Genomic DNA, 17,969 nt, shown 5'->3' with positions numbered 1-17,969 from the left:
TTGTGTTCTCCTACTGAGAGTGCACCAGAGGCTCGCATTCAGTGACAGATCTGGGTTCAACGCAGGACTGAGTGTGCCCTCTTATGGCCTTCACTTCCTGGCATCCCCGTTGGTCTTCGGCCAAACCGCATGAGGAAACGTGGCCAAATTCTACATCGCATTAGAGGATAATGCCCCATCCACATTCCCTGCTCGTCCTGCTGCAGACCACAAACAGCATATGGTGCTGAATATGCAGCGACGAACGACGATACCCAAACCCGCTGCGGCGTCTTTCTCAAAGTTGGCACGCCGCGCGGGGCCCGGTAGTTTTACAGCCCGAAGTGACAATAAGTCAGAAGTGGGTGACGCACTCCTTGTCAATCCTTGAACTCTCCGTGAATCATAGCCGTACTCAGTCATCACCTCGCCGGCAAAATATAGGTGGGGGGTAATAAGCCTGTCAGACGTGATCTGCTGGGCTGATGGGAGAGTTTAAAGTTCCGTTTAGTGAGGCGAAGGAACGGATGCATCATTTAAAATGACACTAACGAGAGAGAGGAAAGCTGGAGACGACACTCGTCATGCAATACTCGCGACCCAAGGAGAAAACTCAGACTGCAATCAGCGTTAGGACTGTAGAGAGGTTCAAGAAGCAATCACAGTAAGAGGAGCACCAAACGGCAATGTGCTTATTAGAGCCACACCAACACAGAGATACAAGGAGAGAGATGAGGAGGAACAAAGACAGGAAGGAACCAAAGCAGATGGACCGACAGAAAACATGAACGCTAGTCATAGTTGTGCGCTGGCTGATACCTGGACCAGCCGATCTCCAGTTCCCGCCACCTTGGAGCTGGCGTCCACAAGTTGAGTTTGACATTCACGTTCGACAATCAACACTCCCAGGGTGGAGGGGTCAGAGGGGATTCCATGCCACCGACGAAGAGTAACAAAACGGGCAGCTCCGGTCAAGAGTCCGCCATGTATCGGCAGGAGGGAGGCGACAGTCCGCCGTTTCCGGTTCGGCTGCTTGTAGCCTTTGATTCTGCACGTTTGCAGATCTCGCTCCGTTGTGTCAAGAAGATTTCTTTATCGGTATGATCTATTTGTCATTTTTTTTGTCTTTTTTTTTGTCTTTTTCTTTTTCTGAGAATGGCTTTCTGTTGGTCTCAGGGTCTGGAAAAAACACAGTTTAAACTTTAGCATAAAAAAACTAAAGAAATATAGGAAATAGTTAAATGCTTCAATCAATAATTTTTTTGGTCATATTAATCACACTCTAGCATCTTGATTAATTGCGTGAATCACATTGCTCAACAGCAGCTCAAATATGATATTAGAAAATCTTGCTGTGGGAATAATATTGGTACACATTGCTATGACGATATCAGGTTTGATATTGCTATGACGATATAACGTGATATATTGCGCAGCCTTATTTTAAATGGTTAACCAAAATTAATATTACAGCCAAGGCTGAAAAACTTATCACGATAACCATGTAGTATCAATCGGTATCAATGATTATTGATTAGTTTTTGTTTTAAAATATCCAAGATACTGCCAAACTGGAGACAAACGATGTACCCTTAATTATGATGATATATGTGGACGATAATGTTGAGAAGTCCTAAAGCTTTTATAAACATTTAACCTCAACTTCTAAAGGAAAGGGGTTGGCAAATTGTCCAAAACTGTACCTCCCAGTTAGTTTTATCAATTACAACAGATAAAGATAAACATAAAAGCAAAGCCAACAGTTTGTTACAATATGACACAAGAGTTTGTGCGTATTCCTCACCCGTCCTGAGGTCTTAGGTTGGTTATTGCAGAAGGCGACAGAAGGTTGGTCCTAGACGTTGCTGCGCAGTAACCCCCCTTGTGGGTGCTCAGGTGTACTGCACTCTGAGGAGTTCTTGGCTTTGTCCTTGTTGTTGTTGGGCTCGTTGTCTTTGATGATGTCATACTGACGACAAAACAAGGCGATCACCCCTGAGGGACAACAGGATAGAGTTTGTAAGTAATATGAGAGTAATATGGCAGTCAATGTAAATAGCTACCAACCTAAAGCCAGGCCATTCAAACGTTTTTAAAACAGTCTTACAAGATCCGCTAGGAACATTTGTGAGTCTCGGCTATAAACTGGCTAAGATACTTAGAAAGAAGATTCAAATCCCACTTCTGACATCACTGTTACGCTCAGAGATGTGGCGCGGAAGGAAAAAGTAAGCAAACTTGACTGTTCAGAAAATAAAGCTGATTTATTAAGCCTCCATTAGAGTTCAAAATGGCAGCCGTCCCATCAGTCTTCTTGCTACATCCAGCAGTCCACCCATATACTGGTTATTCCCACCTTCTCAATTTACCTCAGCCAATCAAACCCCAGCTCTTATCACTGCTCCTTCTATAAAAGAGCTGGGTTTGAGGCGGGCCTCCTCGTTAGTGGGGTCCCAAGAAGGACACACCCACAAGGTAACAAACATTTCACACACATAAAGGTTCATTTACATACTCTAGAGTTCAAAATATGAAAGAAAAACTTATCGCTTCTTAACACATGCATCATCTTTCGTTCAAGCTTAAATTCAAGTTTATCTGTATAACACATTTCAGCAACAAGGCAGTTCAATCATCCTAAGAACATCATACAGTCACCAATTGTGAAACAAGCAATAAACGTCACATTTAGTCATACGCCATCATCAAAATCAACGTTAGTCCTTTAATCCTAGAAATGTTCTTCAGGTGATAGAAGGCTGACTTTGTAACTGTCTTTATATGACTCTGAAGGTTCAGGTCCTTCACTACAGCCAGATTTTGGGTCTTATCTCTGGTTTCTAGCTGTAATGACTGAAGCGTTAAACTGAAATGCTTAGATTGCAGGTCAACATATCTGATTCCAGCCAGGTGTTTACATTCATTGTCAGCCTTTCAGGATCCATTTGAACAGTTCTTTTTGTACACCCAACAGATAACGTTCAAGAACAAGAACTGTGTGCTGCAGGTTTGAATTTGTGGATCTTGTCCTACCCAAGCAAGGGTTAAATTATACATACTTGCAGGGATATATTTGGTTAAATGTCTCTTAGCAAGATTCAAAGAAACCACATGCTTTGGTCGTTATTAACAAGCTCCAAAAGTAATTCTGTCTGGATATTGACCCCACTGTTCTAATGAAAAATGGTAAATCTAATTTAAATTGGTTCTTTTTCTGGAACAGACCCAAAAGGCTAACGTTAGCCAGTCTTATCCAATCTCAAACCACTTTCTATGTGCATTTGGAATCATTGTCCTGTTAATTCTCTGGCGCAGACAGAGCGACGTGGCTCCCGACATGTCGATAGAGTCAATCCGAACGAACTCAGACACGAACAGCAGCAACGTGAGCAGATGGAATCGAAGGGGGGCTGGGGATGTGAATCTGGACGCCGAGACACGACGTAGGAGCTGTCGATGCAGGGAGCAGATAGAGAACAAGCTTGCAGGAACGAGAAAGGGAATAATTCATGATGTTGGAGGAGTGTGCGATGGGATGAATCCGAGCCCAAACATGGCTCGGTATTTCTGCTTATGTCAGCCTCGGCAGATCTAATCATTGCGGTACCAAGGGGCAAGATTTGATATCTCCCTGTGATATCCCCCCAGCATGCCCCACAGGCCCAATTAAGAGGTGAAAAACACAATTCGCCTTCTTGGCTTTAAGTTAGTTTTTTTTTTTTCTACCATCATGTGCTGCTCAGGTTTTTCTCCACTACTTTTCCTTTTACTCTTTTTGAATTTTTCTTAGTTTTTCCCTTGTCATCTCAGTCCCTGCTACCAGTAATTGGGCCCATACCAACCCCTCAATGGAATGTATAGAGACCATATATATGTCTTGTTACACTTAGTGGAGTAAGATCAGAGACTTATTATATGGCAAAAAAAAAAACCTTAGTAAATGTGCATCTTGCCACTCAAATGTGAATATTTCCACAACAGGAAGTTTTCTGTGGAGTGAGTTATGACTTTATTACTTGTGGAAAGAGAGGTGCCCAGCCTTTAGGAGTCTTTTAATTTGCAGAAATACAAAATCCTACCAAGTATTTTTGGTCAAGTTTCTAGTGCAAATATCTTAGTACACCTGAAATAAGACAAAACTAACTTACAAGTAACTTTTCAGCAAAATATAGGAGTATTAAGTAATTGTTGACTTAGAAGAAGCTCCTATGCCTTTCTGAAAAGTTGCTTGTAGGTTGGTTTTGTCTTATTTCAAGTGAGCCAAGACTTATATACCTAAAATAAAGATTCTGTGTTTTTGCAGTGCAGCATAAAAATTCAGTCATATCAGTTTAAACTCATCTAACTTTTGACTAGGTTTAAATTATGATGGGTTTGGAGTAATCAACGTCTGTTTAGAGCCAAATGTGGGGAAAGTGGAAGTAAATCCTTCAAAGTAATATTTAAGGGTCTTAAAAACAGAAACCATCGACATTTGGCTCTGTGTGTGTGCGTGTGTGTGTGTGTGTGTGTGTGTGTGCGTGTGCATGTGCGTGTGTGTGTGTGTGTATTAAGTTAAGAAAATGTAACTTCCAGATTTTTGTCCCCAAAACTTTCAATCTAAAACTTTTGAGCAATAAATTATTTTTTTTAGTAAATTAAAAACAAACAAGAAACATCAAATAATATTTAAAAAACCTAGAAAAAAAAACAAAGCAGTCATATCGTTTTACTTTTGAGGAGGAGCAGTTTGGCTCTCAGCTTCATTGTTGTTTTTTTTTTTAACTGCTTGTTACTTATAATAGAAAAAACAACCCACCAGAACCAATACATTAGACTTCTCTTAAAATTTAGTACACAAGTGTTACATCATCAGCTCTGTTGTCCTTTTATTTCTTTCAATTCTGACAAAAAAAAAAAAAAAAGGAAAACAGAAAAGAGGGGCAGCTAGTAGAGGTGCATTCTGTGCCAGATCTCTTGAGTGTCGGATGCAGGGCTAGGCGGCCGTTTGAAGCGGCGAAGAAAAGCGACCCGGATTGTGTTTCCCTTAAAGAAGAGGCTTAAACCACAAGAGCTGGTCGAGAATCTAAACCTCCAGCTGAAGCTGCAGATTGATTAATGAGACTTCAGAGAGAAGAAAGGCAAAATGAAGAAACAGAGAGAGGAAATGGAAGAAAATAAGCTCCAAGCTGTATTATCTAATCTCATTAGGAGGTTGTGGATATTAGTTTTTCATATCGTATCGTACAACTGTAATAAGGATTAATACATGAAAACACAGGAGCTGAAGATGGCAGTGTTACAGGAGAGATTGTTCTTTACTGCCAAAGCTGAAGTTCCTTTGATAACCGAAAAGGAAATCTTTATTATATTCATTTGTCCAGCAGAATTTATTTCTATGCTCTAAAACTTTACTTTAGTCCAACTGCCCCATCATAAAGATCCATACTTTTGATACGAAGTGGACTTTTATGAGCTTTTCGTTTTTATGTTTGTTGTTGATTAACTGTAATTATCAGGCTAAATTAAATAATTACTACGTCTTTAATCTGTTTCTCAGGTGTTTTTTAGATAAACTTGGCCACCTTTCTCAAAACTGGCAACAATAAAAAGAACATTTTGATCATTTACAAATCCAGGCATAATATTTAGCAAATCAGATTAAGAAGTAGAATCATAAAAGAGTTGCGTAAGACGCAAAACGATGTACAAACTTCAGATCAATTCTAACTTTTGAAACTCACAAATTTCCTCTGTGTTTTCTGGAACATTTCTGAGATCAATCTCCAAATTTGTGAGTGTTTTTTTTTCTAATAAATTTTAGACTTTCCAAACTCAGAAAGTTCTGTATTTTTTCTAGAAAATTTCTGAGATCAATCTCCAAATTTTTTTTTTCTTCTAATAAATTTTAGACTTTCGAACCTCAAACGTGTCATTGTTTTTTCTAGAAAACTTCTGAGATCAATCTTGACATTTCTGACTTTTTTCTAGCTAATTTCCAACTTTTCAAACTCACAAATTTCCTTTTTTTTTTTTAAAGTAAAAAAAATTCTATTAATATTTGCCCTAACACACCATCGTAGACAATATATTAATACTGATCCACCAATCAACTGGACTTTTTGGATCATAAATACGAATCCAAAAAATTCTAACGACCTTTAGGAAACTTGAATATTGTCTAAAATAATCCGAAGTCTCCCCACTTTGGCCTAAAAGCCTTGCGGGGAGATATTCCTCACGGAAATGTGGCACCTGAAGCTGAATGTTTGTTTCCAAGTAGGAACTCCATCAGAGAGCTTATTTACTCTGCAGGTAGTGCCGTCCTGGAAGGTGCCTGATGATAAATGACCAATAATACAGAAGAACATTACCTGCCCACATGACGAGCACCACAACAATGATGATGAGCTCTCCGGCCCTCAGCTGGGCAGCCTGACCAACCTCCTCCATCGTCACCTCGTCTGCAGAGAGAACACACACACACACACACACACACACACACACACACACACACATAGAGTCAACAAAGGCAAGGTTGAAGACACTGTAATTCATTAGCGGTAGGGGCAGAGAATGCAAAAAAAAAAAAATTCCCATCACTCGTAAACTCTGTGGGGAAAGATAAAGAATCAAAGACGGGTGACGTGAGGAAAGAAAGGCAGGCTGGTGTGAATTCTTCACCCTGCTCTGTGTAATTAAAGCTAAGTGAGAGCAGCCGTCTGCAGGGACAAAAGGAGCCCAGACCCCTACCCAATCAGTCACCGGGCTTTCCCTCGCTGACAGCGTTCTGGCCGCTGCAGCGTAACACCAATCACACAGCCGTAAAGGTTGGAACACACTCTGAATTACAGCATCTCGCTCTCTGTGCCGTCAGAGCCATCCTGCCTCTGCGTGCTGGCCGTGCAAAGCAAACAACACATTTCACCGCCTTTCACTTCCTTATTTGCTGGCCGTTTTTGGTTTTAATCGCCAATCCAGTGTGTTAGTGGCAAAGTTGCTACTGTATATTAGTGGAAATTAGATGTTGCTTCCAGTGCACATTTGACTTTTCTCAATCAATGGTTACAGTATCCTGTATCTGGTGCAGGCAGAAAATTGGACCGGCTGGAAAAACTATAGGAGCAAAAATTGAAGAAGGGAAAAGAAGAAGACGGGATGGGGAAAGCACAGACTGGGTGAAAGAAGCTGGTCTTAAAGGTCAACTGTAAAGTCAACATTCCCTCATGTAAGAGAAAATAGAAAATTAAGTTCCAACTTTTAAAAAAATTTAACTGGTCACAAGTAATTGAATGAAGTTCATCTAACTTAATTTATTTATGTCTGTTTAACTCGTTAACTTCAGAAATTAACTTTGGTAAACTTAATTAAATTATGTGTGGCGAAAGAAATTCTGTTTTCAGTGAAGATGGAATCCTTACTATTTACTTTTTCAGGAAAACTAAATTCATTGTTTTAATTTTACAATTAAAACAAAGATTTTACTGTATATTAAAAGGTCTGTATTCACTGCAGAAAAATACAACCCAGGTTTGGCTTTAGCTGCAGAACGCCCACATAAGTATTTTTTTCCTGGTTATTTTTGTTGTTTCACATATAGAATAAAGATTAACTGATTATAAGATTATTCTGTCATTTATTTACAATTGGTGTGTTTTCACAAATGGAAGGCAGGTTTAATATTTAACAATTTGTAATCAGTAAAATAAATGTGTTCACTTCTCAAAAATGTCAATGATCAAACAGTGAGCTTCAGTCAGGAATCCAGCTAGCAGCTGCTGCTAGTTTGCAATTTTACATTTCCCTCTTGTGCTTACAAATTGTCATTTATTTTATTTGTCACAATGTAGCTATTTATTTTACCAACTAGGAAGATAAAATACTGAAATGCAAATTATTTAATGGTAGCGAGCACTTATTTTTCTGTGCTAATTAAACTTAAGCTAGCTCCAGCTGGATAGTGCTAGCTCCTACAGACTTCCAAATACAGTTGACTGCCACCTTGTCCAACTAAAATTATTCTAACCCCAAATTATTCGCAGATTTTTTTTTTTTGTGTGTAGCATAATATACTTGAAAGAATATACAGCAAAGAGCGCACAATGCTACTTGCTACTATTGGATGTTGCAAAGAAGCCAAAGCAACCATTTGTATCGGTGCTGATTGATCTGCAAGAGTGGAGTTAAGGAAGACTGTGGATGTTAACTTCTGCATATTTATTGTTTGAACTAGTAAAATAAGCAGTTGTAAGCGTTTTTAGAGGGCGTCTGAAGTATTTGTGGATTTTAGCCATTTGGTTTCTTGCGGTATCCAACCTCTGCAAACACCGGAGGTCAACAGTGTCATGAATATTGCCATAACTTGTCCCATGAGATGTCATTGAAACTGGATTAAGCAACACAAATGTTTGGACGTCAAGTATTTCAAAATGCTAGAGAGATGACAAACTGACGTCGCTGATAATGAACTGCACTGAACCTATGTGGTTTCTTCACACCACATGACCATTGCTGTGTAAGCAGGTGAACCCCGCTGCTCTAAAAGCTAAATGTTTGTTTTCGTTCCAGGTCCAGCGCAAGTCGCGGTCGCCTTTAGGGGAGAGACGCCTTTCCTTGAAGGCCTGTGTGACACACCATCTTTGTCTGGGTGAGTTCAGGATTTTGTTCTTCATACATCTCTGCTCTGCCTGGCTGTCAAGATCACCGTTACCATAGCGATCCCTCTAAGCTTTAACTGCAGCCCGAGGCCTGACAGAAGGAGTGGAAGGTTTATGCACTTTAATAAGGTGAATGTGAAATAATTACATGCTCCTGTCTGTGAGGGCTTGGCATGATTACATTAAATATGGTCGCTTTCTTTGTTGACAAGCTCTTAATTTGTCAGTTTGGTTTACTTTCAGTAACATAACTCTGTCAAACAGGTCAAAACACTGGAAAACAAACCATCTCATATCCACAATTGTTTGGCTATATTTAAATATCACCTGCAAACAAAAGGAGAAGCAGAACCTACGAGAAGAAGACAGACTAATTAAAGTTTCAATAGGTTCAACAGTATGGAGGCTGGTAAAATGTGACTGCCGGGAAAGACTATCATGAAACCTCCAACGATTTAGCTCGATACACCGGGAACACCTGCAGTATTTTCTCCATCCTAGCGATAGACGGCTTAGAAAGATAAGAAAACCGTCTGACAGAAACCCAGCGACGAGCGGCGTGTTGGTCCGCACCGCAGCTACAAATGCAGAGTGGTGTCAGGCTGATTAATACCCGCTTATAGGGGGAGGAGAGCAGTAATGGCCGGGAGATTTAATCAGGACAGCTAATGAATGCTTCCACCAACACCGACCAGATTCATCCATCAAAGTCAGAACTCGGCAACAGTTGAGACAAATTACGCCTCTAAATATGTGTCACGTGACTAGATGTTCGGCAGTTTGCGGAAGTATTCACACCCCTTAAAATGTTGCTGTATGACCAAAGACTTCTTAAGATTTCATTTGATTAATTCAGGGCATCTGCAGGTTTCAGGGAGTCAAATTTAAGACTTTTAAAGAGCTTTTTAATGACATGGGGAGTAAAATTTAAAGCCAAAAAACTATGGAGAAACCATAGAGCCAAACTTAAAAAGTTTTTTTTCCTTACAGAATGCATCCACCCTCATATAGGTTGGCAACAGAAGTGAGCCAGTGGTGAAAATGCCAATAGCGATAAATTTGAAGTTGCCCATGATAGGTACAGAAAAGCTTGCTAGCTACAAGCAAGGGTATGTTAGCAGCTGTACGTTAGCTTCAACCACCGTTAGTGACAATGAAGATGTCTGCGCAAACGTTTGCCGGACAGAACAGAAAGAAACAATCAACTGCTCAGGTTTGAGCAACTGTTATTTGTGAACTTTATGAATCAGATCTTTGCAGAAAAGTGAACAAAAAGGCGAATCGGCCATAAAAGCGTAATTTCGTCAGATGTTCCTGTTACATATGTAATACGCAGGAAGTAGAGGTTGCAAATTAGAAAAAAAAATGCAGAGGGTCCTTCACTCCAAGCTAGCAGTTTGGACTTTGAAATGTTTTTAGAGTTTTCTGCCTTTGGTAAGGAACAGACCCACCAGTGGATGGAAGCAAATTCACTACGTCAAAACTTATTCAGCAAAGGTGTTTTCATCTCCCCTTTAGAGCATTAACTTTTTTCAGAAAAGCAAAATAACACTTAGTCTGATAAAAACAGATGCTTGTTCTATACTTTACTTCGTCCAGAAGGTCTTCACTCTCTGAAATTGAGAAAAGATTGCTTGCTGGAGGCATGGACTCTGTTGAAGTCTTTTTACCTAATCCCTAACGTTTGGTCATGACACTATGAAGCTTACCGCTGTAAACAACCATCTTCCACTGCATAGAGAGAAGAGCCAATCTGAACGAGGCGGCTGTTGATGCTAAGTCAATATTTGGAAGCGTGGCCAACACGGACTGAATTGCTTCGTCCACTTCCTCGCTAAAACTACAGGCATACTACAATTATAAAACACCGTAGAAAATCTACATTGTCGTTCATAACTTCTTCTGTTCGCTGATTTATTTGGCTGAAATTAAACTGGAGAAATCCAACTCAATGGGAGAAATCCCAGATTGTCACTGAAGGGAGATGAAAATCAAACAGAATGGCCAGGCTCCAGTGAGCACAAAATGTTTTTACAAAACCCAGGAAACTATTTTGAATTTTGCCTTTTACGTCAACCTTTTTAATGCAGTACTACAAAATGTGCATAAAAAACATTGATGGAAACACAGCTGCAGTGGCCACATCACGATTTGATCTACCTTCCACCAAGACAACGACTGCACCCACACCAACAACGGAAAAACTTAAACCTGAATCCAACTGAGAATCTGTGGCAAGACTTGGACATGTATTTTCACAGATGCCCTAAATCCAATCTGACCAAACTCCGGCTATTTTACGAGAAGGAATGAACAGAAATTTCAATCTCCATCGGGGTTCGTGTGTCATAACCTCAATACGACAGAGAAGGAAAGCTACACTACAAAAGATAGATATTGCTTTCTTTTGCTATATAAATACAGTATCAGTTCCAACCATGTGTCTTAAACAGGACCAAGGCGAGCTCAGTCAGTGCGGGGGCTTCCAGGGAATAGACTGCTGTGTCCTCTTATCGCCTCGCCGCTGATGAGCGCTTTAGTATTTTGCAAGGTCCCTCTGAAGCGGCCGCTTTTGGCAGCGGAACTGGGCCGGACGTGATAAAACTGGGAGTGCCGGCGGGCCGCTCCAGATAAGAGCCAGCAGCCTCTCTGCGTACTCGTGAGGGAGAAGACGGAAGGAAGGCGAGAGGAGTTCACGCCCGAGATTTGTGTTTTTATTACCGTTTTGTTCGTCCAGGAGACGCAGAAACAGAAAATAGCGTGACATATATGGTCTGAGTGGGGGGAAAAAAACATAGTTAAAATTTAAAAAAAAAAATGTTTATATATACACTTGTATGTAAGAACATGAGCAGATTTTTCTGTGTGTGTCAGCAGAGGGAGAAACAGGGAGGCCGATTGTTTACTCCATCTGCGCTGATGCCTGATTGCCTCCATGTCTATATGCTCTCATGCTTGCATTTTTTTATTTTTTTTTTATTTTTTGCAGGCTCTCGTATGCGCCGAGTTTCAATTCCCCTCTCACATTTTGTGTTTGTAGCATATCCTGTTCCAATATAAGCTACACGACGACGTCCTCAATGGGAAAAGCGTGATGAATACACAACAAATGTATTTACATATAGATTAGCATTCGGAGGCCTTGGTAACACGGCTCACAGTATGCTAGCTCAGACAGCTGTGGCGCCTCGTTACCAGAGAACTTTATCGCCACGTTTTGTCTCGTTACAACCACAAAATCCGGTGTAATTCTCTGGGATTTTATGTGACGCGTCAACACAAAGTGAAAGGCATAAAAATGAAGCGGAAGGGAAAGGATGTAAAAATCTGAAAAGTGTGGCATATGCATGTTTTTTAGGGTGTGTCTCTACCGTTTTTTTGTCACCCAGTAAATCTTTGCCAAACAGCTCAACCTCAGTCAGATTCAAGAGGGAGTGCCTACGACGGCCAGTTTTCAAGTCTTGCTGCAAATTCTAAATTGGATTCGCTTCCTGACTTTGACTGGGCCGTTCCTGCACATGAATATTAATTGATCTAAAACGTTCAATTGCAATTCAAATGTCAGATGCACGTTTAGGGTTATTTAATTGCTGGACGTTGAAGCTCCATCCCAACCAGTATCCCAGCAGGTTTTCTTCCCCACAACATGATGCTGTCACCACGGTTGTTGGTTTATTTTTTTTCCTATCCTTTTATGTTGAGACCATAAAGTGCTCTTTTGCTCTTTCTCAATATTTACTACATATGAGTGTTTCTTCTTGCCACTTTCCGATGAAGGAAAATTAGTGGAGTACACAACTAATAAGTCTCATATGAGCAGAAGTGACACACTGAAAAAAGAGAACGGAGCTCAACTTAAAAAAATTAAGTTATCGAATTAAGTTTGTCAAACTTTATTTATTTATATTAGTTTAACATGACAACTTAATATATTTTATTTATTTATTGGATAAACTTAATTTGATTACTTGTTACAAATTAAGAGATTTTTTTAGTTGGATCACCTGTTTTCTTTTTTTCAGTGAATATAGAGCATTTTTACAAATAGACTGACTTTATTTAGGGGTATCAGAGTAAAACGAATCGCATTTTTCCTACATTTCACAATTATGCCTCACATTGTGCCGGTCTGTCACATAATGCCCAACAGAAACCCAACTCAGGATGTTTAAATCTAAGCAAACCCCGCCGGGAATCCGAATCTCACCGGGACTCTTGGACGCCATTTTCTCCGACTCTTTTGGCGTTTTGAAGAGAACGGGCTGGCTGGGGGGGCTGCTGCCTTCCATGCTGATGCTCTGGACATGGACGATGTATTCGGTATCCTCGTCCAGGTCCCACAGCGCGCAGGAGCGGGTGGTGGTGTTCACTTCCTGGATGAACCTCAACATCCGCACATCCTTCTTCTGCGGCGGACAAGAGGGGAAAACAAACAAACAAAAAGAATAAAAACGAGCTCACAATCCATTTTTGTTTACCTTTTTTAAAATAAATTTGTAGTTTTAACCACTGAAAATTTCTGTGAGGAACTTCAGTTTTCTATGCTGTGGCTTCATTTATGCTGTGTACACTTCTGTCCAGGGGAACAGTTGTGGAAAAAGCTTAAGTAAAGTCTCTCAGGGTTTATTTTAACAATGCAGTAAAGCTTAAAGACAGAAATTGCTTTCCAGGCCATGTACACTCTCCTAGAAATGGCCATCATTACCCCGCTACAGCTGCTTGCTCAGGTCAATTGGCTCCTGCTGGATTAAAGACCACGGCTCCTCTGGGGCACTTTTATTTACCAGGCAATTATAAAAGGAAATTTCTTAAGCCATTAAAACTTCACGAGGACAAAATGTTCATCTAACATGGATCTCCAAAGCGCTGCGGCGTGGCAGCAGAAACCAGGTTTCTGGAAGCTGCAATTTTCTGCTCCAGTTTGAATAATTAATAAAAAAAAATGTGTGCACAAAGGTAAATTATTTTGGTACTCAGGCAAAAACAAGAACAAGATGATTTGCTTGAAGATTTCAGGAGATGCTTTAAGATTTTTAAGATAATTTGAGATTTAAGTTCAATCTGAAAATATATCTTCTATTGTTTACAGCCAGAAATGCAGATGATAACACCTCTGTGACCAACATAATTAACCTTATTGCTTAAATAGTGATTATTAGCTTCAATACTATAACAATTTGCTCATAGCTACATAATGTCGTAGACACATGGTATATATTTGAAGCATCACAGCTTGTATTCATGACACTTAAATCAGGGTTATCTACAAATATTTCAATCATCAGTGCAAAATCAAGTTAGGTAAATTTACCTCACGTGCCAAAAATTTCATTTTAACAAACTGCTGTATTTTTTTAAACAAATATATTTTGTAGAACATGATCTAAAAAACAGGATAAATAATAATTAAATGCAACGCCTGCTGGTTTTAATGGAAATAGAAAGCTGGTTAGAATTAGCTCTCAGATATGCTAGCTCTTCTTCTAGCTAACTGTTTTAGCTTAAATAAAAGCTTCAAAACATTTATGGTTGGTGAAACTTTGGTATCCAAAACCACAAGGGGTTTCTCCATAATGGGCCAATATAACTTTATGAACGAGAGGTGGGAAAAAGATCTTTTTTCCCCCTCAGTTAGTAAAAAATCAGCGTCCATGAAATTCCATCAAAAAATGTTGTAATGCCATGTAAATCGAGTGCAATCAGGTATGTAGTATTAACATACATGTACACAAAAGAAAAATATCAACAGGGACAAATCTTCAGTAATAACGGCATAGCTGCATAATTTATGTATATCATATGTTTTAAAGTCCTATTAATAAAATGCCAAAGAATTTACCCTAAACTCCTAAAACAAATCTGGTAAACTTCTTTATGGTTTTGAATTTACAACCCAGCTGTTGTTTTAATGTTTGTTTTGAACATTATTTTTAGGCCCTAAAGGCATTAAAAAAAGAAGAAAAAAAACCCAAACTCACACATACCTGTTGGGTGATGGCGAATCCGATGACGGGATCTCCCTCCAAGATCTCCCACGTCACCACAGCTGAGTTGACCTCCAGCTCTCTGATGGTCACATTGAGCGGAGCTGACAGCGCAGCGTCTAACACAGACAGAAGGATATTTAATTAACAAGGACAGAACATAAATGCTATATTCTCGCACTTTGCAATTGATATAATAAATCCTACAGTGGAGAGCAGAGCAGTCTCCTCATGATCACTCTCTTTGAACTCTCCTTTTTTTTTTTTTGCTCTCTCAGCCCACTTTCACTCAGATCTTCCTCTCACCACCCACAAATTAATCTATCTCCTTTCATTTATACCCAGCCTAATTAACACACTTCAGTCTGTCAGGGGGGTTCCCACAGGAAGACGCTGCTTCCCATTCGTCTTTGTCTCCGATTCTCACACATTTTTCGGTCTTTGCCTCTCCTCTCCTCTTTCGTACGCAGAGATTCACTTTTGATGCGATCCTTAACGTTTGTGCTGGAAAAGCGGAGAAATCCCACCTGGTTGAATGTAACACGGCGCTAATCTGCGGATTTTATGACAGATCCTGTTGAAGTTTGAATCGTTTCCATTTCTGAACTGCAGAAAGGGATAGAGCTGAATGTGTGTGTGTGTGTGTTGTGTGTGTGTAGGGGTGTGCGTGTGTGTGTGTGTGTGTGTGTGTGTGACTTTACAGACGGGAAGTGTGTGTGTCAGTTACAACAAACTCAAGGTCCTCGTCGACTCAAAGCTGGATTTCCCTCGAGTCCAGCTCGACAAATTAACATCAGAGTTGGACCTTGGTTTGGGTTTGAACTCAGGAAACAAGAAAACAGTAGTGGCTCCTTGGTCTTCCTCAACACTAAAGCTATTCTTTCTCAAAATGTAACCAAAGACTACAACATAAAAATGTTCCACATAGTTCTTCTAACACTTCTTGGTTATATTATCCAGCATACTTGAAGACTTTTGGAATTTTCAACCCATTACGTGATGCACCCTAATTGGCAATTATCAGCATTTGTCCACCGTTTCCATGGCAGTCTCACCAGCATCTCATATTTGCTTCTGACTAATGAGCAAAAATTGGCAGTTTACATTTACTCTAAGGAGTTAGATGAGCAAGTAGCAAGACATGCAATGTCAAAGAAAATGTCTGAAATGTCACCCCACTGACTCCTCCGAATATTTAGCTGATTTATGCCAGCTAACAAGTCAGCCATTTCAGCTGAGATGGTGCTAATTAGCTTTAGCAGTATTATGGTAATGCGGTTGTTACAATTTTGTTTATCCGTAGCTTTAGCAGTATTATTCTGATGCAGTTGTTACAGCTCAATTGCCCTTAGAGTTAGTATTACTGTGCTAATGCGGTTGCTACAGCTTGATTGTGTTTAGTGTTAGCAGTATTATGCTAATGCTAATTAGGTTAGTCTCTGAGTCGTCCAAAAGTGTATAAGCAGATATTCTGTAGGTGTACATAGTATTTTTGTATGTATTTTGAATAGAATTTGTTTTTATGGAAGTAAAAGTCTGCATGGAGTGAGTTCAATTAACCAAAAGAAGTTCAATTAACTGCGCCTTTTGTACCGCTCTGTTTTCCAATAGAAATTTTGGTAGGAACTCAAAACTTAAGTTTATAGATTTCCTATAAATAAACGGACAAATATGAAGAAGGAACAGAGCTAGTTGGCAGTGGGAAAATAATAACTGGAGGTGCACCGATAGCAGTTTCTGGCCGATCACCGATCTTTTAAAAAGCTTAACCTGTAAATTCCAATTTTGGCCGATACCAATTTTTTTTGTCTGAAATGTTGCTCAATACGGCAAGAAAGTTGTTGACTTGGTAACAGTGGGGTAACTATTGTTAATTGTAAATGTGCAGACATGACCTGATGGGCCGGTCTATCAGTCAAACCTCTGTCAACGGAGAGCAAAAGAGGACAGTGGTTGATTCAGACCTTTGCCAAGCTAGATAAGATCGGTGGATAAGATTGGCTTCATCTGTAAAAATCAGCCGATCATGATCTCTCAAAATTAATAAAATCAGCACTGATAAATCGGCTGGCCGATAAATTGGTGCACTCTTAATAATAACTCATAAAAATTGTGGAGGCTGAGCCCCGAACATCTGGACAAATATCCACTAAACAAATCTCATACAAAAGTACAAATGCAGAAAGAGATTCATTTTCTCCCCTCTATGTATTTTTATTGAGATAAACCAACATAAAGTGGGAAGGCAGACAATAAAAAGTTAGCAAAATGTTTTCCAAATGAAAATCGAAGAATATGTGGGGGTGTATACATCTTTACATTTACCTATTTTATCAACTTAAGTTGTCTGTGAGCATCAATTATAAAGTCAAGCCACAGATTGTCAATTAGAAGTAGGTGTGGACTTTGACTACAGCCATGTCCTATTAGGTTTGCAGTTGATGTGTGAGATGTCACATGCAAACTTAATGAAATGGATTGAAGAGGTTGTAATATGACAGATTGTAAAAATGAAGAGATTTTTGTGAGATTTTCTAGCCTCAGCCACACCTCAGAACGTTCCCAACTATTCCACAAGTTGCGAAATGATTTAAAACAAGGTAAACAAGTACAAATCTACTCTCCTAAAATCTCTCTCTCTCATACACACACACACACACACATACATATCTTCAGACCAAATGAAAGCGATCTCCAAATGAAAGTTGAGATAAAGCCTGGACGATCTTATCTCCAAGAGTTAGGGTTTCCAAAGGACTATCCGTTATCTGTGAGCTTCCATCGTCGGGACACAATGGAAGCGAGATCTTTTGACTCAAACAGATTTTCCCTCTTGAGCATAACTCGCTGAAGAATTCAGGATATATCATTGTTTAAAAAGGGCTGGAAATAATCTCACAGGGAAAGTGACGGACGCTGAAAAAACATCCAGAGAAATCGAAATTGTCCAGATGAGGTTGAACAGAATAACTTGGATGACGCTGCGTGCGTGTGTGTGTGTGTGTGTGTGTGTGTGCGCGTGTGTATGTGTGTGGCTTGAACTCTAGCTGGGAGCTACAATCTCATCTTGCATTCAATTTCAAGACATTTACCTGGATTATGAGGCAATTTCTGCCTCTGTGTCAGAGTGATCCTAAAAATCATGCGAATGCAGCGTGATTACCTCATGTCACCCCATCATTTTTGGCTTAACAAAGCTTATTGTGAGTGCAGATCACATCCATGTGTCATGCCATTATCTCCCCTCCTCCCCCAAAGGGATGCCGCTACAAACCTAACACCAGATCAGCGGTGCTCCGAACCGACACATATCAGCCCCGCTGGATGTGTTTGCTCAGTCGGTACATTCCCCCTACAATGCACCCCCCCC

The 17,969-nt window shown here is 39.9% G+C and overlaps 1 protein-coding gene across 1 annotated transcript in view; it reads right to left on the bottom strand.

The window, feature by feature from the left end:
- Positions 1–1,105: 1,105 nt before the first annotated feature.
- Positions 1,106–17,969, bottom strand: part of fndc5b (fibronectin type III domain containing 5b) — a 17,624-nt gene continuing 760 nt past the window's right edge. The window contains exons 2-6 of the mRNA XM_008421408.2: positions 14,600–14,718; positions 12,823–13,021; positions 6,333–6,422; positions 1,784–1,974; positions 1,106–1,158 (exon numbers count right to left, since the gene is read on the bottom strand). Coding sequence (XP_008419630.1) covers positions 1,835–1,974; positions 6,333–6,422; positions 12,823–13,021; positions 14,600–14,718 — 548 coding nt within the window. The 3' untranslated portion in view covers positions 1,106–1,158; positions 1,784–1,834. The remainder of the gene's footprint in view (positions 1,159–1,783; positions 1,975–6,332; positions 6,423–12,822; positions 13,022–14,599; positions 14,719–17,969) is intronic.

The sequence above is a fragment of the Poecilia reticulata genome, linkage group LG11 (genome assembly GCF_000633615.1).
Source record: "Poecilia reticulata strain Guanapo linkage group LG11, Guppy_female_1.0+MT, whole genome shotgun sequence".
Taxonomy (NCBI): Eukaryota; Metazoa; Chordata; class Actinopteri; order Cyprinodontiformes; family Poeciliidae; genus Poecilia; species Poecilia reticulata.
Note: the sequence above shows the minus strand (reverse complement) of the source record. Positions and strands in the feature narration are given on the sequence as shown.